The following is a 23,143-nucleotide window of genomic DNA, read 5'->3' on the forward strand; positions in this document are numbered from 1 at the left end:
CCTTTTGTGGCCATAAACAGCCATGGCTTTAACTTCCTGGCTGTTGCCAAGAAATAATCAACAAAACCAACCAACCTTGGTGCAATTCTGATCACAGCTTGATTTGCAACTTAAATTGAAAGGTGCATCAGGTGTAAGACTCATTTTACCTTTCACATAAAGACAGTGTGGAGCCCTTTTTGCCTGACTCTTCAGCTAACCTGACATACGGGTCCCTTGCTCTCACTTGGCTCCTTTCTCCACGTGTGACCACTACAACCATTCTCCACTGGTGCAATTCCTCAGTCTTTACCCTGGATGTGTGTGAGAGGGAACCAGCCTTTGAGAGCAGAGCTCTGGGCCAGGGTTAGTGACGGTTCGTGTACAGAACAGTGGGGATTTGCCCTTCCCTGTCCCCAGGGTTGGCCTTGTGCATCAGTAAGCCAAGGCTGCTTTGCTGAAGCAGAGACCAGCCTGTCAGTTCTCCCCTGTGCTGCATGGCATGAATCTGGAATTGCTTTTGTGCCACTCAAAGTCTTCCCCAGTGTCGCGGTTTAAGCCCAGCCAGCAACCCAGACCCACTGCTACTGCTGAACCCAGGACACCCAGTAAAATCACTCCATGGCTGATGCTGTGTCTCCTCCGCCTTGATTCAGCTCAGAGCATGACCCAAGGCTGCTGTGCCATGTTGAATTCCCTTTGTGCACATACATCACCTCTTGTTGTAAGAAGAAGGACCTGCAGATAGTGGGTATTCAACTGGGAAGCTTTGAACCGCTCTGCTTCTAGTTTCTGCTGTGTTACAGCATCACAAGAGGCAAGCACTAATCACCTGTAATAAATATACTCCCTACTGTGTGTTATACTGCATAATGGGTCTAGATGAAGCCTGTGCTGGCTCAATGGGCTCCTGGCTCGTTGAGCCTTACTCAACAACACGGTTTTTGTTGTTTGCTTTGGAAACCACCAACCAGCAGAAACCAGAGTATTCATTAAAGGGCTTTTAAAAATGGATAGGGCTTTAATAACTCACACTAGGGAAGAGTGCTTTGAATTGCTCTTTAAATGCAAGCAAGGTGGCATTACTGCAGAGGCAAACCAGCTTATTTTTCTGAAATAGGCTAGGAAAAAATATCTGGTACAGTCTGTACCTCTCTGCCATGCCCTGCTCTGTCCTGCAGAGTGGTAAAACGCTCCACTGTGTAAAGCATTAGACCATTAAATAGGAGGTTAAGAGCCAGGTGTATAAACCCGTTCCCTTTCTCCAGGTGCAGGTGTATGTCAGGTTTTCAAAGCTCCATGTCTGAATCCCTCTGAAAATTCCGCTGAGCATCTGCCTTTAGACATTTAAATCCCTTTTGCATCATAACAAGGCTGCTGCAGTTTTGCCTTGCAAAGGGAGCTGATGTGCCCTGAGTTTGCATAAGTCCGCTGCAGCAGAACACTTTCCCACCTGGCACATTGGGCACTCTTTGCTCCCCTTTCTGGCTGTGAGCAGCTGGGATGCCAGGAGCTGGCAGAGCTGACATCCATGTTTATCCATGAGGAGACCTCAGAGCTGCTGCCTGGGGTGTTCAAAAGCAGGGCGAGTGCGGTTGTTACTATTCCATAGTGCAGCAAAGGGGCTGCTTTAAGACTGAGTGCTTTCTGCCCTGCAGATCACTACCCAGCTTCCTAAATAGGAGGTGAGCTTTGGTTTCTGCACAGCAAACTTCAGTGCTTCCATCAGGCAGCGCACCAGGTTCTTTGCTTGTGTAATGACTTTGTTCCTTGAATTTATGGAAATCCTTTGGTTCCAGAAAATGCTGCCTTCCTTCAAAGCAGCAAATATGCACCATATTTGTTTGCTTGTTTTGAATGTTGTCTTGACTACAGAGTTATTCCCTGCTAATGCCAGCTACCGCATGGGATCCGCACTTTATCTGGTTCGTGTTTGCAGCCTCCTGAAGCCTCCTTCACTGTGCATTTTGAATGTCTTGCACTCTGGCTGCAGCTCCCAGCACCCAAACCAGACTTTCCTGACTCCTGCCACACTCTGCTGATTTCTTTTTCCCTGTGTGCTCAGTATTTTTCAGATGTTTCCTGCAGACAGGAAGAGGGTGGAAGCAGCATTAAGTGCCTGTCACCTTCCAAAGGGCAAGGTAAGGGTTTCGCTTGGTAGTCACAGGCCTCACTAGTTTGACAGTAATCTTTTTGCCTGCCCTGACTGTTGTGTTCTTGCTCATCTGACAGCTGTGAAACCTTTTCCTTACCCCTAGCTGCCATGCCTTAGCTGCAGGCCTGCTAGGATCAGTTCTTGCTGCTTGTACTGCAGTAACAGTTGTGACTCCATCCCTTGCACTGTGGGGCACAAGAAGCAGCATGTTCCCTGCAGCCTGTTTCACTGTCTGCTCTTTGAAGCAACAAACCTGATGGTTAATCTGGACACTTCTACCAACCACAGAGAACAGTCCAGGCCTCTGACAGCTCCTACCACTGCATCAAGCATCAGCACAAGAGGCACCGAGGGACAGTTTAAATGGTTGGACTTGATGATCTTAAAGGTCTTTTCCAACGTAGTTGATTTGGTGATTCTAAATGACTGTTTGGCAGCAGGGCATTGTGCTGCTTCTCCACTCCATCTGTTCTTCCCTAAACACCTTGCCAGATGTTCTTGCATTGGCACAAACAAGTGCTGGGCTGTGGGTGTAAATGGAGAGGTGAGATGATGGTTTGTGGTACTAACTTGTCTTTATTGCATTCATCAGAATGATGCCATCAACCCAGAGGACTTCCCTGAGACTGTCTATAAAACTTTCCTCATGAATCTGTGTCCACGGCCTGAGATTGATGAGATATTTACCTCACAGTAAGTTTCCCTCAAGCCATAGCAAAGAACTTGATCTCTTGTGGCAAAAGACAGACAAAAGGAGGGACAAGGGGGTTTAATGCTCTGTGGTTTGTCTGGTCTCAGGCCTTAGGAGGGCAGGAAACCAGGTCACAAAACTGAAGTTCAAGTCCTTTTAGAGTCTGAGTCAGTGGCTCAAAATAATCTTTGTGCTCCCCTCGGTACAGACTCTTCACAGCACTGAATTGGTCAGGAAAAAGAAAGGCCACAGCAGTGGGAAGCATCATTTACAGGAAGGAATGTAGACAACAAAGAAACCTGTGGGTCCATGGCTGTGGACACCCATTGCTGGCCTGGGGAAGGACCAGTCTCTCTTTTGTGAATGGGTTTTGTGGGTAATACACAGGCCTTATGTCTGCTTCTCTGTCATTCTCTCACTGCAGCCACTTAAAAGCAAAGCCCTACATGACCAAAGAGCACTTGGCAAAGTTCATCAACAAGAAGCAGCGAGACTCTCGCCTCAATGACATCCTCTTCCCTCCAGCCAAACCCGAGCAGGTGCAGAGCCTCATAGAGAAGTATGAGCCCAGTGGGATTAACATCCAGAGAGGTGAGTCTTGTTCTAGAGATATTATGAAAACAGCAGAGGGTCTCACACCTTCTGCTACCCTGGCTTCCCATGGGGAGCAATCAGCCTGATTCTCACAATCCCAGTGTTGCAATGTGCTGGTGAGGAGGTGTCAGAACCACTTTGTTTCAGTGCTGTTAACAGCCCTGTTTTCCATGTAGGGCAGCTGTCTCCAGAGGGGATGGTCTGGTTCCTCTGTGGCCCTGAGAACAATGTGATAGCACTGGACAAACTATTGCTATACCAGGACATGACTCAACCTCTCTCACACTACTTCATCAACTCATCCCACAACACATATTTAACAGGTACGGGCAGTTCCAGAGGCTGCATCAGCTCCCATGTGTACGTACCACACTGGGATGGAGGGATGATACTGACAGTCAGGTGGGCAGATGCATGCCCTGAAGTTCAGAGAGCTGAGGGCTGTAGTACACCCTGAGGGGCTTGGCACTTCAATGCTGTGTGAGAAGCAATGTCACCCTGTGTCAGTCTGCCCCGTACACGTGCTGAAGGGCAGCACAGGTTTCTGCTGCTCCTGTTGGTGCAGAAGCTGTCGCAGGTGAGTGTAGCTGATGCTGAGCCTCCCTCCTCCAGCTGGCCAGTTCTCTGGCATCTCCTCTCCCGAGATGTACCGGCAGACGCTGCTGAGCGGCTGCCGCTGCGTGGAGCTGGACTGCTGGAAGGGCCGTCCCCCGGAGGAGGAGCCCATCATCACCCACGGCTTCACCATGACAACCGAGATCCTCTTCAAGGTACGGAAAGAGTTTGCTCCATCCATGCTTCCCCTGCTCGGGTTTAGACTGATCTCTCTGAGGAGGCTGCTGAGGGAGCTGTCAGATGGGTTGGCTGAGGGCAAAGATGTTTGGGAGGAAAAGACTGATGGCAGTCTGACAAGTGAGTGAACGCGTAGATAGAGTGAAAGATGAACAAACATGCAATAGGTTGGAGTGTGTGTAAGTTTTTTGGCGTGGGAGGACCAGAAGAGAGGTTGCTGGCTGCATGAAGATGAATGAATGAGAAAAGGCAGGCAGGCAGGTAGTAGTGATGGAGAGGTGGCTGAGTAGATGTGCATACACAGGCCTGTGCGGTGAGATGGCTGTATGGACAGAAAGGTGCATTATGGATAGATGCACATCAGAGAAACAAGCAAGAAACAAATGGTGGTTTAGAAAACAAGCGGTTAAAATGAGTTTATTTCTAGCTGGTGAGCAGCACTTTCTGTGGCTTAGAGCCCCTCATGGTGGTGCTTTGCAGGAACACCTTTCACGTACTTCCTCATTACAGGAGTGTGTGGAATGTGCTCAGTGGAGCAGCTGGGCAGGTGGCTTCCCTCAGGATCCAGCTCCCAGGCTTCAGAAGCGCTGGGCAAAGCCTACTTGTCCTTTGGAAACCCAGAGCATTTAACCACAGAAGTTACAGCAGGTTATAAAGCAAGGCATCACACTGATTTCCCTGCACTCCTTTCCTCAGCAGCTGCCAATAGGCAGAGGCAATTCAGATTCTTTTTAAAGCTGTTTATTCTTGTTCCATTTCTTCCCCCTCTTCCCACCCTTCACTATTCCTGAAATATTTATGGGGGAAAAAAACCCCAACCCCAACGTTAAGATCTGAGCTATTGTCATACTCCCTGTCAGTAGTTCCCCACCTCCTGCAGCAGCACTGCTGCCTTTGCACAGCAGCTCGCTGCAGGTAGGAGACATAATGGCAGCTGGAGGTGCTGTAATTGCAGAGTTCTGCAGCAGCATGTGACTGTTCCTCCAGGAAATGAGAACCTGTTAACACAGCGTGTGCCCAGGGATTAGTTTTACATAACATGGGGATCTTTCCCTCCACCTCTCCCTTTCCTACCATTGCCTCCGGCCTTTTAGTAGCTTTTTCTGTAGCTTCTCCTCCCCTGAGCCTTGCAGGGTTCTGTGATAGGGAATCCTTGTGGTCCATGGAGCAGCTGTGGCAGTGCTAAGACTCCCTCAGTGCTGAGATCAACCAGGACTTTGGGGGACCAAGGGGGACCGTAATTGCAAAGGAGCAAATGACACTTTTCACCATGTCAATTCGACAGCACAAGGAAAGAAAGTGGGGGGGAACTTTGTGGCCGTTTAACAGGGAAAATACAGTTACTTTTTCTTACACCATTAATGCTGAGAAGGTTTCCATGGTGTTTGCATTTGGAATGTCCGCACTGCTGGGTATGAACATCCCAGTTTTCCCTGCTGCTAGACAGAAGGATTTTATAAGTGGGTGATATGATAGAAAAGGGCAGGTTCAGCGGTAAGTTTAAAGAGGGTTTGAAGCAGTTTGATGAGGGACTGCAGCCACCTTTCTCTACCAATTCAAAGTGCATGTGACAGTGACCTGACACTGGCAAGATGCTTTCACATTTGTTTATGTGTACACTGAACTATAAAACTCATATTCCTATATCTTCAGCTTCATTTTCTATGCAGTCTGTTGAGTTTAGGTGCATATTGTGTCCTCTGGAGCTGGAATTCAGGCAGGTAGGAAAAAATACTTCTCACCTTCTTACTGGGAGAAGTTACTTTAAAGAGAAGCCCTTGACAGTGATAAGTTTGGAGTCTCTTCAGTGGGAGCTCAGCTGCACTTCTCTGTTACTAACCAGTGCTCATCTTTTCTCTGCCCATTGCCTCTCATTTAGGATGCCATTGAGGCCATTGCAGAAAGTGCTTTTAAAACATCTCTCTACCCTGTCATCCTGTCCTTTGAGAACCACGTGGACTCGTGAGTATCCGGTGACTGGGAGAGTTGTGTTCTTCTTGTCCAGAGCACAAACTGTACAGGCAAGGGCTGATGGATTTGTGAGTGCCTGAGATCTGGAACATCACTTGAGATTTCTAAAGCAACTGGAGGTGGGGCAGAGGTGAAAGATGAATCAGGAGCTGCAGAGTGAGGGTGACCACAGTTGTGCAGCCTTCCAGCTTGGGATGGCAGAGTATGGACAAATGGGAGTCAGCCTGAAAGGGACTTTAAGGTCTGCATAGTGAGTGAGGGCAAGAGATGATTTTCTGGGTAGAGTACATGGGTCTTGGGATGGTTGTTCATGTTAAGGTCTGGATTTGGGCATCTGTTTTCCTGTTCACTCCTGCTTTGGTCTCTTTCTTTATCAGGCCCAAGCAGCAGGCGAAGATGGCTGAGTACTGCAGAACTATATTTGGAGATATGCTGCTGACAGAGCCACTGGAGAAATACCCAGTAAGTGAAGCTGGGGAGGAGGTTTAGTGGAGAGGTCTTTCTGAAGGAATCAGTCACTCGTGGTGCAGGGAGAGTGAAAGAGAAGATGATGCCAGGAACAAATAAGCTTGGTTCATAGGAGTAAGTAAATAGTAAGTGGATGAAAGATCTCAGTCACAGAGGTTTTCCTGAGCACTTGCTGGCTCTGCTCTTGTTTAACACTATGACTTCAGTGACTTGGGAAACTGGGCTCTAGGTAGCCAAGTGTATTTCAGTACGTGGTACTGTTTCAGATCTCTGCCAGCACTTGCTTTGGAAGGAAACAGGAGCAAGGGCTTAGCAGCATTTCAGGCTTTTCTTACCAATGCTTCTCACTTCCTACTTCCACCCTGGAAATATTCCCTTTCAGGCACAGACAGGCAGGACAGTGACACACACAGCTTTGTGCTCAGAATAGCTGAGTAAATGTCCTGATGTGCTTGACCCTGGTTGTCAGCTTACTTGTACAACATGTATTTTTGTGGACACAGTGACATACTTGGTGGTTTTCGTGCCCATTGCTGCTCCAGCTGCCTTGTGAATGCACACGGACTTACAAATACCAGGCAGTCCCTGTGTTTTAAAGTACTGAGATCAAAAGAAGAGCTGAAAAGAAGCAATGAGCAAAGCAGCAGTTGCCACTGCCCAGACCCAGGTCCTTGTCCAGGCAACAGGGAGAAACGGGCTGTGTGTGTGGAGAAGCAGTTCAGGGTATTGGCTGAGTTCTTACTAGGCTTGTTGCTGTCTGTAGAGGGAGTGTGGGTCTGGAAGCAGAGTCTGAGTCACACGTCCTTGTCTTGAGCCACCTCCTCTGGGATCATTTTCAGATCTGCTGCAGGCAGAGGGTTTGAATGTGACCTGAGTGCTGATCCAGGGCTGAGGCTCTGGGATAATGAGAGAAGTAGGTGGCGTGTGAAAGCCAGAGGTGTGTGGATGCTTCAGGCCATGTAGGTGGGGTTTTAGCTGAGGTGCAGGATAGGTGGCTGGGAACAGCCTGGCGTGTGCAGGTAGCAAATGCGTAAGGTGTAAAACGCTGCTCTGGAATAAAAGGTGAAGTCTTAAACCAAATCTGCATATAGTGGGATGGATGGAGAAAATAAAGTGGGCAGTGTGTGAGAGATGGGTCCATGCACCAGTAAATGGCCATAGGAATGGTACTGGGAGGGACAGGAGGGATGAGTGTTCGAACTCTTTGTGATGAAAGGTGATATGTTGCAGCTGAAGCCAGGAGTTCCTCTGCCAAGTCCTAAGGATCTCTTAGGGAAGATCCTGATTAAGAACAAAAAGAACCAATCTGTATGTGGGAAGAGGCAGAACTCTTTGAAGAAAGGGAGGAATGTGGAACCAGAGATCATTGAGCTGCCAACCCCTACGGATGCTGAAGATACTGGTATGTCTGAAGGGGACTAGTATAGCTAGATGAGCAAGTCTGGCCCACTGGAGACCTTCCAAACCACCAGCACTAGCTTGAGGCAAGCCAGTGCTAGTCATTAATTCACTTATCAAAAGAAGCAGCACAAGCTTGGAAGAGAAATTAAATCCTTAGAATATTTTCAAACACTTCAACCAAAATAGACAACCCACTTGTGCCCTGCCCATCAGTCAGCTCTTCTGCCTACTGAGCCATATGGCTCCATGAGTCATTCATTGATACACACTCGTTTGATGGAAGGGAAGCAGCTTTTACTGCGCGTAGCTCTCTGATAACCACAAATTCACCATGGCCTGGTTCTTCACCATGGGCTTCTCGAAGGTTTATAGAACCTTCAGCCCCACTCTCCTCCCTTCCTCAAGCCTGTCACCTCTTGGGCTCAGGGCACTTATGGTAGAACAGTGAATTTTCAGTCCCTGTCATGGTAGGAGCACATGAAGTCCATGATTCTTCCATTTATTGCTCCTGATGATTGTGAGGGTTTGCAGAGCTCTCCATGGCCAGCAATCTGCAATGTCTTGTCTCAATGCACTACCTGTGGGTGCTACTGATGTGGTCTGTGTGCGCTTAGTCTGGGCAGGTGATGTGGCTGAAGAGGAACCAGAGGAAGAGGATGAACATCTTGGAAACCTGGATGAAGAGGAAATTAAAAAGATGCAGTCAGATGAGGTACTGTCACTGCTGGTTCTGTCCCTTTTCTGGGGTTTGGCTGGGTCTTTTTCTGGCCTCAGGTTTTCTCTAGAGCCTCACCATATCCATAGAATCCCAGACTGGTTTGTGTTGGAAGGGAGCTTAAAGCTCCTCCAGCTCCAACCCCTGCCACGGGCAGGGACCCCTTCCACTGGAGCAGCTTGCTCCAAGCCCCTGTGTCCAACCTGGCCTTGAGCACTGCCAGGGATGGGGCAGCCACAGCTTCTCTGGGCACCCTGTGCCAGCGCCTCAGCACCCTCCCAGGGAAGAGCTTCTGCCTAAGAGCTCATCTCAGTCTCCCCTCGGGCAGGTTCAAGCCATTCCCCTTGGCCTGGCCCTACAGACCTTTGCCCAAAGCCCCTCTCCAGTTTCCTAGGCACTGGAGCTGCTCTAAGGTCTCCCCGGAGCACCCTCCAGGCTGAACCAGTCCAGCTCTCTCAGCTTGTCCTTATAGGAACTGAATAGAGATGAACCCAAAATATGAAGGAGAATGAGCTGTGCTATGATCAACCCTTCCTCCATGCAAGAAGATTTTTGCAGGAGAAACTGAATAAGGGAAATTGCATTGCAAGCACAGGGTATGGCAGAAGAGTTGGACTCTGCCTTTGATATTCTGCATGAAAGCATGGAGGTAGTCATTTGCCTTCGGGGTGTTTGGAGAGGCTTAGACCTTAGTCTGATAAAAGTTGTTACCGAAACCTGAAGTGCTGCTGCTGAAGGGGGAATGTGATCAGCATCCCTTGAATAAAAACTCCATTTCCATCTCCCTGGGGCCACTCAGAGTTTGTCCCACACTTGACGCTTTGAGAGATTAAGGAGGTCCTGGGCTTCTCACTTACTGACTGATGCCTCTCAATGTGCCTCAGTGTCAGCTTTTGCCAAGCTACTGAAACTCTGTGCCCCTGGCTATGCTGCTCACAGTGTAGCTGCAGGACCAGGAAGCCAAAGCAACTGGTGCCCTGAGCAGAGCAGCCACTGGAGCTGTCTGTGAAGCCCAGGTGGGGTTTGTTGCACCTCTAGGCAAGGCCTCTTCATCTGCTCTCTCTTGGATGTTTTCTCCACAGGGCACTGCTGGTTTGGAAGTGACAGCCTATGAGGAAATGTCCAGCCTGGTCAACTACATCCAGCCCATCAAATTTGACTCCTTTGAAGTCTCTGCCCGTAAGTCAGAGTGAATCCTTTCACAATGCCAAGTATCTCCATTCCACCAGGAGAGCATTGCTTTCAGATGCTCTTCCACCTGCCTTTGGGACTTGCCTTCACCCACTTTCTGTTGTGTTCACTCTCTCCCACGACATGTGCATGGTCTCAAACACTTCCTTTCTGCTCTTCTCCCTGTAGTAAGGTATTGGTACGGAGAAGATGGGGAGATGTCAGATAGTGCTCCCAGTTATACAAGTGAGAATGAAAAGCAGCAGTGTAGAAGCCAGTGTCATCTCTGAGCTTGCTTTGCTGCTTCTGGGGGCAGGATCGAGCCCAGCATTCCTTAATATATGTGCCTGGCCTTCCCTCTTCTGTGGGGATTGGACACAGAAACGTGTGAAACCCTGAAAATGCACTCAATTTCTGTTCACAGAATGGGTTCTTCTGAACACTTCCCACATTTGGGTCTAGCTTTGAGTGAGCTGATTTGATTGATGGAAGAAAGAAAAGAAAAAGAAGAAAATAGGAGAGTGAAGAAAGGGAAACCTGACAAAATAAAGAGCTTTGAATATTTGGGTTATTGGGAGTAAAACCCCAGGCAGGAGCTGTTCTCTAAATGTCCCTGACATCCAGACAGAGATGGGCACAGTGATTGCCAGTTAAGCTTTGGGAACCCATCCTGTCCTGCACTACAGAAGCATTGTCTCCCTGGTAAACATAAATCACCTTTTATCACCTATTCTTCAGTCCCCTTTCAAAGGACCCAGGAAAGGGAAATTGCCTTGATAGAAGGTGGTACCTGGGAGAAGGTGGGAGAGAGCAGGACGAGGGCTACATGGGTCCATTGATCCTCAAACATGGGAAGGGGCTGGGAATGCCTTTCTCCTGAATGCTTTTTGATCTGTTTCCAGAGAAGAATCGGAGTTATGTCATCTCCTCCTTCACGGAGCTGAAGGCTTATGATCTCCTAACCAAGTTCCCCATGCACTTTGTGGAGTATCCTTTTGGCAGCCTTTGTCCAGAGCAGCTGGTGGTAAAGGGTGTGAGGACTAACCTGAAGCTTGGGTAAGGCTGAGGCATCTCCAGCTAGTTTGTGATTTCAGTACCTTGTAAACCGTTCATCAGAGATACAAAGTGTGCAGGCAGGATCTGCCAGGGGGGCTTGGAAGCTGTCCAGAGGGGTTCTTGACAGGATGCATCTGGCTGTAGTGTACACCATGGCTGCCAGATGCTTGTCCTTAAGTGAAAATGGTATGGGAGAGGAGCCTGGTGTTGCCAGGGCCTCTCTCACTTCTTGTCTGGAAGGCTCTGGTAGCAGAACTTCATAGAATCATCTGGAATATTGCGTCCAGTTCTGGGCCCCTCTGTTCAAGAAGGACAGGGAATTGCTTGAAGGAGTCCAGCGCAGAGCCACAAAGATGATTAAGGGAGTGGAACATCTCCCTTATGAGGAGAGGCTGAGGGAGCTGGGTCTCTTTAGCTTGCAGAAGAGGAGGCTGAGGGGTGACCTCATCAATGTTTACAAATATGTAAAGGGTGGGTGTCAGGATGATGGAGCTAGGCTTTTTTCAGTGATATCCAGTGATAGGACAAGGGGCAATGGGTGTAAACTGGAACATAGGAAGTTCCACGTTAACATCAGGAAGAACTTCTTTACTGTAAGAGTGACAGAGCACTGGAACAGGTTGCCCAGGGGGGTTGTGGAGTCTCCTACACTGGAGATATTCAAGGCCCGCCTGGACAAGTTCCTGTGTGATGTACTGTAGGTTACCCTGCTCTTGCAGGGGGGTTGGACTGGATGATCTTTTGAGGTCCCTTCCAACCCTTGGGATTCTGTGATTCTGTGTAATAGTTCGGGTTGGAAAGGACCTTAAGATCATCCAGTTCCAACCCCCTGCCATGGCCAGGCACACCTCACACTTAGTTCTCATAGCCTGGATACGTGAGGTAGCCCCGGGGTGCACGCGGAGGGCTCGGACTTGTTTCCAATAGCGCATCTATAGATACAACAAGCGGCAGATGAGCCGGATTTACCCCAAAGGCACCCGGATGGACTCCTCCAATTACATGCCCCAGATGTTCTGGAACGTCGGCTGTCAGATGGTGGCACTCAACTTCCAGACCATGGGTGAGTGTCACATTGTCCCCCAGCCCGAGGGGTGAGGCTCTGTGTGTGTTCACTGGCTCTTCCTTTGCTGCTCTTTCCATGCGTGTGTTTATTCCATGTGCCTTCTCCAGAGTGATGCTCATCTTGGAATCCATCTCCCACAGAGCAAAAGCACTTTTCTAGGCCCAGCACACACCTGGTTCTTCACACTTCTGCATACACAGAAATAGGGGCTTGCTGTCACTCAGTGCCTGGGGACCATCTCTGGCTGTCCTATCACATGGTGTCAGACTAAACACTGTGCGCAAATCCATCACAGGCTGCCACTTCCCTGAGCTGCTTCCTCTTTTGCCAGGCAGGGGCAGAGCTCCATCTGGCTGCAGGGCTGGCCCCTCTATGCTATTATGTCCAGTATTTTGACCTGAGCAGGGAAGAAGGGCCTTTCCCTTGCTGCACAGCCAGCATGAGAAGGGAAGAAAAGCCTCCAGAGAATGCTATCCTTTACCCCTCTTTCTTCCTCAGAGGAGTATAAGAGAGAGTGTAGGAGACTAGCTGTAGGGTCAGGAGGAGAAAAAGCAAAGCAACTTTAAAAGGGAGAGGGTGAAAGGTTGGCTATGAAGAAGGCATTGTATTGGACACAGGCACAGAAACCACCAGGCAGTGTTCTCAAAGCAGTGGCAAAGGAGAAGATGGACTGAGAGGAGGCCCAGAATGAGCAGGGGAAGGAGCAGGGGGGCTCAGACAACTGTTTACTTCACACCAGAAATAGTGGGTACTTCAGAGGAGGCTTTAATTTAGTTCTGCCCAAGACTTGGGGTGCAATTATAAGCAAAGCACTCGCCTTTCTTACAGCAGCTGCTGTAATATCTTTCCCTGTGGGGTGCTGAGAAGCTTTAATTAGTTTCTGGAATTGTTTTGGGAGCCTTTGGCTCGCAGGGGCTGTAACAGCATCCTTCAGCTCGCTCATAGCATACGAGCACCTGAGGAGGTCCCACAGAGATGTCTCTCACTGTGTTCCTCTGTGTCTCAGATGTCCCCATGCAGCAGAACATGGCTCTGTTTGAGTTCAATGGCCAGTGTGGGTATCTGCTCAAGCATGAGTTCATGCGGCGGCCAGACAAGCAGTTTGACCCCTTCTCCGTGGACCGCATTGACGTGGTGGTGGCCAGTACCCTCTCAGTCACGGCAAGTACAGACCACGGGGCTGCTCCTGCCCTGCCAGCCAGTTCCTGGCACCACGAACACAACTGGCATCTCTGTTCCCACTGTTTATTACCCAGTAGGGTTCTTAGTGGCAAATGAACCTGGGGAGTCCTGTGGGAGAGTGTTTCCATGGCAACCCCCAGGCTTTTCACTGCTTCAAATTAATCATAATCGCATGAAAATGAAAAATTAGCATCTGCTCCACAGCAGAAGCCAAAGCTGTGATGATGGGGAGGGAGGGAGGAGGCTGGAGGAAGTGCTGAAGCAAGAAACATGGGTGGAAGCCGCTGCAGGAAAGGTGTTTTGGGGTGGGAGGGTGACCCTAGGGTGCAGGTGGGGGTGGTTGAGCTCTTCTGTTCTCTTCAGCAGCTGCTCACTGTGTTTCTGCTCGTTGTAGATACTCTCTGGTCAGTTCCTCTCTGACCGCAGCGTGAAGACGTACGTGGAAGTGGAGCTCTTTGGGTTGCCAAAGGACACAAAGCGCAAATACAGAACCAAGCTGACCTCCACGGCCAACTCCATTAACCCTGTGTGGAAAGAGGAGGCTTTCGTTTTTGAAAAGGTAACAACAGTTGATAGGAATTTAGACAGAGAATCCCTAAAGATCCTATTGGCCACAAGTGCTGCCTCTTGAGAGGTCAGTGACAGAGAATCCAAACAACAGTGTCCAAACCAACTCCCCATCGCTACTTCCCTGAACAGACAAGGGGTAGCTGGAACATTCCTGGAAATCACAGGCACCAAAAGCCTCCTATTTATGGTGCACTTCAGGCTGAGCTGACTGATTGAGCACCAGGAACTGAATGCCTGTGGTTAGACTGTAAATGGGAAATGCAAACTAGAGAAGTGATGGCACCAGTGGGAGGTTCGCAGTGGTGCCAGGATATGGAAAACTGCTCTGTTGGTCCGCAAGAATTCCGTGGTCACTAATCCACCTACAGTTAAGATAAAGGTCATGATAGTGTTTGGCCTTTCTGCAGCAGGTCACAAAGGCAAAACACACGTTACAGGATTCATCTCTGTTAAGCACACTGAAATGGCAGCAGATATCTGCAGGCTGTTGGGATGTGGCAGATAAATATTATCCTCATTTCAGGAAGCACTTTTGAGGCTTCAGTTCTGGCAGAATAATCCTTAGTTTATGTTATGTGAAAATGGGGGAGGAGGGAGACGGGAGCCTTTATGGCAAAGTTTCCGTGTTTGCCAAATTAGCCTTCTGAGTTCATTCCCTTCCCTGGGGAATTGCTTCCTGGAAGCTGTGGTTTGGAGGGTTTGTTGCCCTGTTGAGGTAACTGCCTTCCTCTGATCCTGAGCAGCCTTTCCTCTGGGAAGCCCATGTTTTGTGGAGTTTGGGGGTGTTCAGTGTGGAGAAGAGAAGGCTCAGGGGGGACCTGATGGCTCCCTGCAACTGCCTGACAGGAGGATGGAGCCAGGAGGGGCTGGGCTCTGCTCCCAAGGAACAAGGGATGGGACAAGAGGAACCGGCCTCAAGCTGCACCAGGGCAGGTTTAGATGGAGCTGAGGAACAATTCCTGCCCCAGAGGGTGCTCAGCATTGGAACAGGCTGCCCAGGGCAGGGCTGCAGGCACCGGCCCTGCAAGTGCTCACACACCGCGGAGACGAGGCCTCGGTGCCATGGGTCAGTGGTGGCCTTGGCAGTGCTGGGAATGGTTGGACTGGATGAGCTTGAAGGGGTTTTCCAACCTGGCTGATTCTGTGATTCTAATTTCTGAATTCACTTGTGTCTGTGAGAAACTGTAGCCTTGGATGCATGGCACTGGTTTGCTGGAAGGAGGAGAGAGTAAGGTCCTACCTGGCGAAGCTAAAATGCTGTTTGAGGCCGAGGTGAGGACATTGGTGCCTTCCTCTGCTTTTTCCTTAGATCATGATGCCCGAGTTGGCATCTCTCAAAATTGTGGCCTGGGAGGAAGGAGGGAAGTTCATTGGTCACCGCATCATTCCCGTCATTGCGGTGCACTCAGGTAAGTTTTGTGGAGATTCCTTCAGCTTTTGTACCCTGAGACCCATCCTCTGGAGGCTGAAAGGAAGCTACGAGAATCGTTTCTTACCAAACATTTCAGGTTAGATAGAAGGCAGAAGCTGTTCCCTGTGAGGGTGCTGAGGCGCTGGCACAGGGTGCCCAGAGAAGCTGTGGCTGCCCCATCCCTGGCAGTGCTCAAGGCCAGGTTGGACACAGGGGCTTGGAGCAAGCTGCTCCAGTGGAAGGGGTCCCTGCCCGGGGCAGGAGTTGGAGCTGGAGGAGCTTTAAGCTCCCTTCCAACCCTAACTAGCCTGTGGCTCTATGATCTGTATGTTTTGCTACTTAATCACCATTCCTGTAGGCTGTAGAGCCTTCAAATTCATCCTGTTACAGCCTTGGCTTAATTCCATGATCTGCTCACCACCCCCTCCTGGTTTTGTGCTGGAGCACCCAAACAAGCAGGGGTTGTGTCAGCCCACCTCTCCTGCTCTCTGTTCTCAGGCTATCACCACATCTGTCTCCGCAGCGAGAGCAACATGCCCCTCACCATGCCCTCCCTGTTCGTGTACCTGGAGATCAAGGACTACGTTCCTGATGCTTGGGCAGGTAGAATGCACATGGGGGATGCTCTGGCTTTGGCCAAACTGGGATCCATAAGCACTTTTCCAGCCTAGGGGTGGGGGGTGGGGGTGGGGGGGTGCTTTCCTGCTGCACCCTTAATTCCTTGTCAGAATGGGCCTTGAGTTGGTTCCAGCATCCTGTCACAACCTTGCTTTCACCAGAAGCACGTGGGTCCCATATGGACTGGGGCACACGTGTCTCATGTGCAGTGCTCCCATGAGGGGCTCTGGATCAGTCTTTTTATTGCTTCTACGTGGAGGCAGAGAGAGGTTCCTGTGAGTAAAGAGTTGGCAGCTATCAGGGACTGACAACAGTAGGGGCTTAGGGAGCATAGGAGCATTCTTCTTCCCTGTTTGAAGAGCAGGAGGTGCTTCCTCACACTGAGATTCAGGGATCTTCCTTTAAAAAGAGGATAGTCAAACAGTGAGAGGTGAATCAGAAGAGAAGCCCCACTGGAGGTGAACAGCAAAGCCTTTAAACAGTTACGCACAAAGCCATGCAGAACGTAATAGAAGTTCTTGTGAGTACTGGTCGTGTTTAGTCTCTCTTCTCTGTGTTCATACAAATGAACCTTATTTATGGGGAAAACCCCATTAAATTGATGGTTTAAACACATGCTCCTGGAACAGACCAGGTTTATACAGACTAGGCTGGAACTGGAGCAGGGAGCTGTGCAGGTTAGGAAAGTCTTGACCTGGCTTTGGAGTTTGGGAGCGGTGTGCTCTTTTCACCTTCATGCAGCTGCCCTGAGCATCAGTCGTGAGCTGTCACCTCAGAATGGGACTGAAAACACTCCCTTCGCTTGGTCCGAATAGAGAATACAAAACATCCCATCTCCGTCATTTCCTGTCCTTGGCCAGAAGGGAACCAGAAGGGAACCAGAAGGCAATCAGATTACAGTGGGTTGTATGATAATCCAAGCAAAGATTGCCTCCTTGTTTCTAGATCTGACTATTGCTCTCTCCAACCCCATCAAGTTCTTCAATCTGCAAGAGAAGAGATCAGTAAAGTTGAAAGACGGCTCAGTGGAGGTGAGTTTCACCACGTTCTGTCATTGACTCTAAAACATGTTCCGTCATTGACTCTAAAACACGTTCCATGGGTTCAGCCTGAAATGACTGAGCTTTGATTTACTTCTGATCTTTGTTTTAGAGGCTGGGCGCACAGAGGAGCGCGTCTGCTGAAATGAATGGGATGCCAGACTCCAGTGGGAAATTCAGCCTGCCTCATTCCAATGGGCCTGCAGGTAAAGCTGTGGGTGTGGGGTGAGCTGAAAGCAGAAGGGAAGCTCTACTCCTTACCATACTCCCTACCATATCCTTCGATGGGCTCATTCCCTTCACTTGTGTGTTACAGTACTTGACAACTCATCAGTATTTCTTTCATGTGTATCAAGGGATTAGTGTCCTTTCAAATGTGTTGGTATCAAAACAAATCAGTTTTCTCCTGTTTCAGACCAGAACGTCCTTCTCACCTGATCAAAACAGCCTTACATGTGCAAAGCCTCACCAGCAATGTTCACCCCAACACACAGCAAATGCCCTTTTTCTCTGGCAAGGCAGAGAAGCCTGTTCCCTTTCTGCTGTGCCTGTTAACACAAGCACAAGTGTTCCCAAGCACTTAATCATCTCAGCAGCCCAATTAATGCCTTTGTATTGACACCAGCATCCTACATGTGGCCCATGTTCTTGGTGAGCTCTTACACTGCCTGTTTTCAACCTGAAGATCCCAGATAAACAGGAACCTCTTTTGTGATTCCAGGAGCAGCAGCATTTGCCAAGGATGAGAGTGTGGTGGAGGTGCTGCAGATGGCAGGTAACTGCTCGTGCTGTTCACGTGGGCTGAGGCCCTGTCAGGCGTCTTATGTTCCCCCTCTGCCCAGTTTCTCACTGGGATAGGATGGAGATGAAGCCTGTTTGCAAATAAATCAGACCTGAGCCACCCCTGCCCGTGGCAGCCAGCACTGCACACACAGCACAGGAACCTCTGGGCTCAGGGAGCTGTTTCCCTGCCTGTGGCTCCATTTCCCTGTTTGACAAGTGCCGTGGTGTGTGCTCAGCACCAGGCTGGGATGGAGCTCACAGCAGGTCTCAGGGAGGCAGAGGCTTGGAGGCAGAGGCAAGCTGGGCCACTGTCACCTGCATGGGTAGGGCAGGGGAGCTTTTAGCCCTCTGAGGGCACTGGTGGCAGCAGGACTGCAGCAGGTCAGCTTCATAGCAGGGGAGGGGACTGGAGCTGCCACATGAGTTCTGCTCTGGCCAGGTTTGATGGGTCCTTTACTGAGGGACTGACTAAAGCAGAGGTGATGTGGCCACAGGGAGCCCTCAGCACACGTGCAGCCTTTGTAGTAAGTGTTGTTCACCCGCTTGTCTGTGCGTCAGTGCAGTGTGACACAAACCAATACAAACAGCTAGTAAGCAGTGTGCCACCAAGCTGAACTGAAGGCAGAAGGGTGAACTGCTGCCCTCAGGATACGCTGCCACGTAACTGTTATGTACATTACGTTTTGTTCTTAACAGTTACTCCTAAAGAAAACATTCCCCAGGACAGGCTGTGGTTACTGCAGCTCGGGTAAGAGGCATCACAAGGGGTGGAGGCACGGACGGCTCTGGTTTGGGAGCAGACTCCTTGCATTTCAGCAGTACGCTTCCCTGTCCTCAGCACCAGCCCCTGAGCAGGAGCTGACCCAGCCCAGCACTGAGCTGCAGACACAACCCCCAAGTGCTGTTCAGTTTTACACCTTCCAAGCAAAAAGAATGCCCTGAGCAGATAACTCCCTGTGGCCTTTCTGCCCCAGATAAGCTCATCTGCCTGACGTGCTGCTGCCAGATAACACGTTCCCCACTAGTTCCAGGCATCGTCCCCTTCACTTTTGTTCACCTCAAAAGCCCTTTCGTTTATTCCTCACAGCTGCAGAAATGTGACATAAAATGGGATGAAAGTGCCTGTCATTAACTCAGTTCTGCAGAAAAATCAGCAAGGAAATAACAAAGCTCTTCCCTTGTCATTGGAGCTGCCACTGCCTTAACAGTTGGGATACTTGGAATTGTGGGAGAGGCTGCAGAGCATCAGGGAGTGGCACATCACCACCAAGGGTTCCTCTGGCCAAAAGGCAGCAGTTCTTGTGGCCACCCCCGGGCCACGCATCCCGCTGATGGTGACCTGAGCTCCATGTGATGCTGAAGGGAGGGAGGGGAAGCTGAATGAAAGCAGTGCTGGAAAAGCCTGGCTGACCCCATCACAACAGGTACAGAAACGCTGCGGGAGAGAAACCAGGCTCTTGCCTTTGTGTTTTAGAGCCAGAGACAGCCAGCCTCACCGAACTGCAGCAGATGAAGCTCTTCCTCAAGCTGCTGAAGAAGCAGGAGAAGGAGCTGAGGGAGCTGGAGAGGAAAGGAAGTAAAAGGAGGGAGGAGCTGCTGCAGAAATACTCTGTGCTCTTCTCAGAGTCTGTCTGCTACGGAGGCAAGAAAAGGATGGTGTACAATAGGAAAACCCTGAAGAAGAGGTAAGGGCCTGGCCAAGAGGAACAGGGGCTCCCCTTCTCTGAGGGAAGCATGGGGTGGTGCAGGCATCCCCATCTCCTTGGGCTTACGGAGTGCTCCCAGTGTTCCCACTGCGGGGTGGGCAGGAAGCTCAGGATTGTACCCGCAGGTCTGGAAGCAGCACAGCCGCTGTATCTGTTCTGCAGGAGCTTGCCTAGAGGTGATGTTGGTACCTGTGCAAATCCTGTAGACACGGCAGAGAGTGCTGACAGCCAAGTTGTGGAGCTGAGGGAGAGGCTGGAGATGGACCTCGTGCTCCTGGGGGAGGAGCACCACGAGGGCATTCGAAGGAAGAAGGAGCAGCACGCCGCAGAGGTAAGGGCCACAGTGGCAGTAGATGATGGAGCCTGGGAGAGCCCCCACCTGAAAACCAAGTTCTTCACTAAACTGTGAGCGTGGAAATGGGGCCTCAGGGCTGGAAACACCCCTCAGAGCAAGGGTCAGGTCTGTGTGAGGTGAGGGAGGGTGGAGGTAGCGGTGCTGGCTTGTTAGAAGCTATAAAAATCCAGCACAAACACTTTTATAGGTTGCAATTGAAAAGGAATTGAGGACTGCCCTGGAGCACATCAGGCTCCATCCGCTTAAACTCTCCCGATAGCTCAGCTTGGCTGTAACGTGGTGTTTGCTGGCTTCATACACCCCAGGTGCCACCTCCAGGAGCCGGGTACATGGGGCTGTACCAGCTTCTCCCAGCTCCCTGCCTGATGCTGTGCCCTCAGAGCTTGGGTGACACACGAGTGTACGTTGGAGCCCTGCAGGTTCCTTGGGGCAACCATCAGAGCATTACAGACGCGCTGTGGGGACAGGCACACTCAGCACTGTCACTGACCGGGACAGATGACGCAGAGCAGCCCCGCAGCACCTGTGGTGCTAAGGAAACGAAAGCCTTGTGAGGGACTGTACTCATAGAACCACCCCACAGCAGTGCCAGCAGGGCAGGATCTCCTTCCTCTTGAACTCTGGGAAGTGTTTTGGTGTTTGACTTAGTGGAAGTCAAAGTAAGTGCCCATGTAAGGAGTCCTGCAAGTGCATCAGGGCCTCCCACACCCTCAGGCTCCCCACGTTAAGCAAACACCAGCAAGAGACACGGTAAGGCCTGGAGACAACGTGCAGTCCATGAGGTGGTGGTGACAGAGTATCCAGCATCTGCTCCCGTGGAAGGGCGACGATCCAGGGCTGGGAGGCCTTTTCCTATCGGTATTTTCCAGAGCAGTTCGCATCACGTGTCTGAAATCCAAAGTTCCTCGGTGCGCTTTGGCTTGACAAGCACCTTGCAAGCTGTCTGCAAGACGGGCTGCTCCGGCCCTCAGGGGAAACAAAACCTGCCTCCTGAGCAGTCACTTACCTGGAAATGAGGCTCATCTCCAGAGAGAAGCTGAAGGAATGGAACATTTTTGTCTCAAACTGTCAAAGACTGAGGTTTAGTGAGCAGGGCTCTGAGAAGGAAACCACAGCCTGAGTTCTCCCAGAGCAGCAGCCAGGGGTTCCCTCTGAGGCAGCAGTGCAGGGCTGACCCCTCTGACCTGCCAGGAGCAGGAGGAAACACAAGGCACAAGTCCCATCCTCTTGCTGCAGCCCCTGTTGTTTAGAAGGTAACCGCTGTTCCCCACCTACCCCCATGCACAGTGAATCCGGTGCTGCCTCCTGCACGCAGAGCTGGGAAGCTGTCCATGGGGATAACCTGGAATGCGTGATGTGGCTCACAGAGCTCTGGGGTTACCCATGTGCCCGTCTGAACTCACCACTGGGGTGCACAGGTTTGCACAAAGCCTCGGGGATGAGCTGGCCCTGGCCCTGAGTGCAGGGAGGGCTGAAGCTGAGCCGGTGGGATGGGATCTGGATGATGTGCTGCGGCCCAGCTTGGTGGGCTTGGTTTTGATCTTGTGTTCATCCCTGACCAGCAAGTCACCAAGATAACAGAGCTGGCCCGAGAGAAGCAGACAGCGGAGCTGAAGGCACTGAAGGAGACGTCAGAAAGGTAAAGTTAGGATTTGAGTAACAAATTGCTAACGGATGGCTCTGGTCTGGGGTTGCTTTTGCTGCTACCTCTCAAAGCACTGGGCTACAGCCAGGGAGGGAATACAGGGCAAGAGAAACAGTTCTTGACATGGGTTAGTCAAGATGCCCAGCCTTGGCAGTGCTGGGGAACGGTTGGACTGGAGGAGCTTAAAGCTCTTTTCCAACCTGGTTGATTCTGATTCTGCTTTGGTGAGAAGTGGAGGCAGAGGGATGTGACCCGGGGTCTCACAGTTGCACAGTGGCAAGGAGCCGGCTCTTGTCATCTCCAGAACAGTGGTCCTGCCACCAGGCACAAACAGGACACGAGTTCAAGCTGCAGGAAGGAGCCTTGACTAATTCAGTAGGAGCTGCTGGGCACTGGGTGCTGTCCTTGCTGCAGTCAGTGCATCACATCACATATAATCCCTTCCAGGCACTGATGAGCTCAGGCTCCTGAGTGAATTGAGCATCTTGGCTTCAGTATTCCAGTGAAGAGGCAGGATCAACTCACCAGTCTCTGGGCAGGCGTTTATCCATTTGTTCTTGTAATAACTTTGTCCTGAAGCTAAATCCTCTCTCATTCCTCCTGCCCGTTGTATCCTCTCTTGGTCTTTAGTTGCTAACTCGGGCAAAACTTCCCCTTTTCATGTCCCCCCCCCAAGACAGACTCTTGCTCAGCTGTCAGCACACGCAGACAAGACTAAGAGAAACAGGTTGAGTAGCTGGTTAATGGTTTGCTCACCATACAATGGCCTTAGGCCAGTCACAGCTCCAGCTGGCTGCGAGGAGCTGCAGCAGGATTTAAAGCTCTTGAGCAACAGGCAATAAAAATGGCAGTTAAAGCGAGACTGACTAAATAATGGGGGGAATAATGTGAATGGAAGAAGCCAGCCATGGGTCAGTGGTACCTGGGCTGAGCTCTGTCACCAGGGAAGATCTTGAGCCTTCAAAGAGCAAGAAGGGGTGGCAGATAGCAGTGGGGAGGCATTGCTGCAGGAAAGCAGTGCAGTGGGGCTCAGCTCGGGGAGCAGATGCTAGAGGGGGATGTGCCACAAGTGTGTGAACCCATGAATGCTGTGGAGAAGAAGAACAGGGAAGTGATTACTGCTTCGCAGCAGACAAGAAATGTGGGCACCCAGCGAGCTTCTCCCCGTGGGTGCTCTTGTGCCACACAGCAGAGTTCAGCTCTTGGCCTCTCAGAGCAGGGAGCTTTGGAGTCCAAAAGGAAAACTGAACTCCAGGGTGCAGGAGCCATTCATGGGAGAGAAATGCAGAGGCTGGAGGAGAGACAGGAAACTGGGAGGGTGGAGGAGGGAAAAACGTGGTTTCTGCTTTGCAAGCCCCATCCCACAGTGCGTGCACCTTTCTGCTGGCTTCAGGTGCTTGGCTCGGCTCTGCTAACCATGGAGCTCCTTCACTCTCTTTTCTTCAGCAGTGTCAGCACTTCCAGCAAGTCTCTTGCTGCTCCAGAGGAGCCCAGTGCAGGGGCACCACCCGGTTCCGTTGCACGTCTCCTCCTGTCCCGCTCTCCGCAGCACGCTCACTCAGACTGGGCTTTTCTGAGAGCGCACGTCGGGGCTGCTTTGCTCTCAGGGTTGTACCCAGGCCTCCTCCCTTCTCTCCACAGCAACATTAAGGACATTAAGAAGAGGCTGGAGGCAAAGAGAGTGGAGCGAATCCAGACCATGATGAGGAATACCAGTGACAAGGCAGCTCAGGAGAGGTACTGGGGGAGCTGTTACTGAGCTGTGGCCGTGCAGG

General features: G+C 50.7%; 1 protein-coding gene across 6 annotated transcripts in view; it reads left to right on the top strand.

Moving 5' to 3' along the window:
* The window catches only part of PLCB2 (phospholipase C beta 2), a 57,803-nt gene that overhangs the window by 31,977 nt on the left and 2,683 nt on the right, over positions 1-23,143 (top strand). For 4 of the 6 annotated variants that reach the window (XM_065683379.1, XM_065683377.1, XM_065683380.1 and 1 more), the window contains 23 exons: positions 2,045-2,120; positions 2,727-2,827; positions 3,250-3,416; positions 3,596-3,742; positions 4,032-4,189; positions 6,091-6,173; positions 6,560-6,644; positions 7,881-8,052; positions 8,666-8,763; positions 9,849-9,945; positions 10,839-10,923; positions 11,931-12,055; positions 13,065-13,219; positions 13,635-13,799; positions 15,120-15,219; positions 15,720-15,824; positions 16,785-16,870; positions 16,992-17,085; positions 17,601-17,654; positions 19,137-19,347; positions 19,531-19,699; positions 21,286-21,362; positions 23,010-23,105. In XM_065683379.1, the coding sequence (XP_065539451.1) occupies positions 2,045-2,120; positions 2,727-2,827; positions 3,250-3,416; positions 3,596-3,742; positions 4,032-4,189; positions 6,091-6,173; positions 6,560-6,644; positions 7,881-8,052; positions 8,666-8,763; positions 9,849-9,945; positions 10,839-10,923; positions 11,931-12,055; positions 13,065-13,219; positions 13,635-13,799; positions 15,120-15,219; positions 15,720-15,824; positions 16,785-16,870; positions 16,992-17,085; positions 17,601-17,654; positions 19,137-19,347; positions 19,531-19,699; positions 21,286-21,362; positions 23,010-23,105 (2,706 nt within the window). The other 2 variants (XM_065683381.1, XM_065683382.1) reach the window with 2 other exon arrangements.

Source organism: Lathamus discolor, chromosome 6 (assembly GCF_037157495.1).
Source record: "Lathamus discolor isolate bLatDis1 chromosome 6, bLatDis1.hap1, whole genome shotgun sequence".
Classification (NCBI taxonomy): Eukaryota; Metazoa; Chordata; class Aves; order Psittaciformes; family Psittacidae; genus Lathamus; species Lathamus discolor.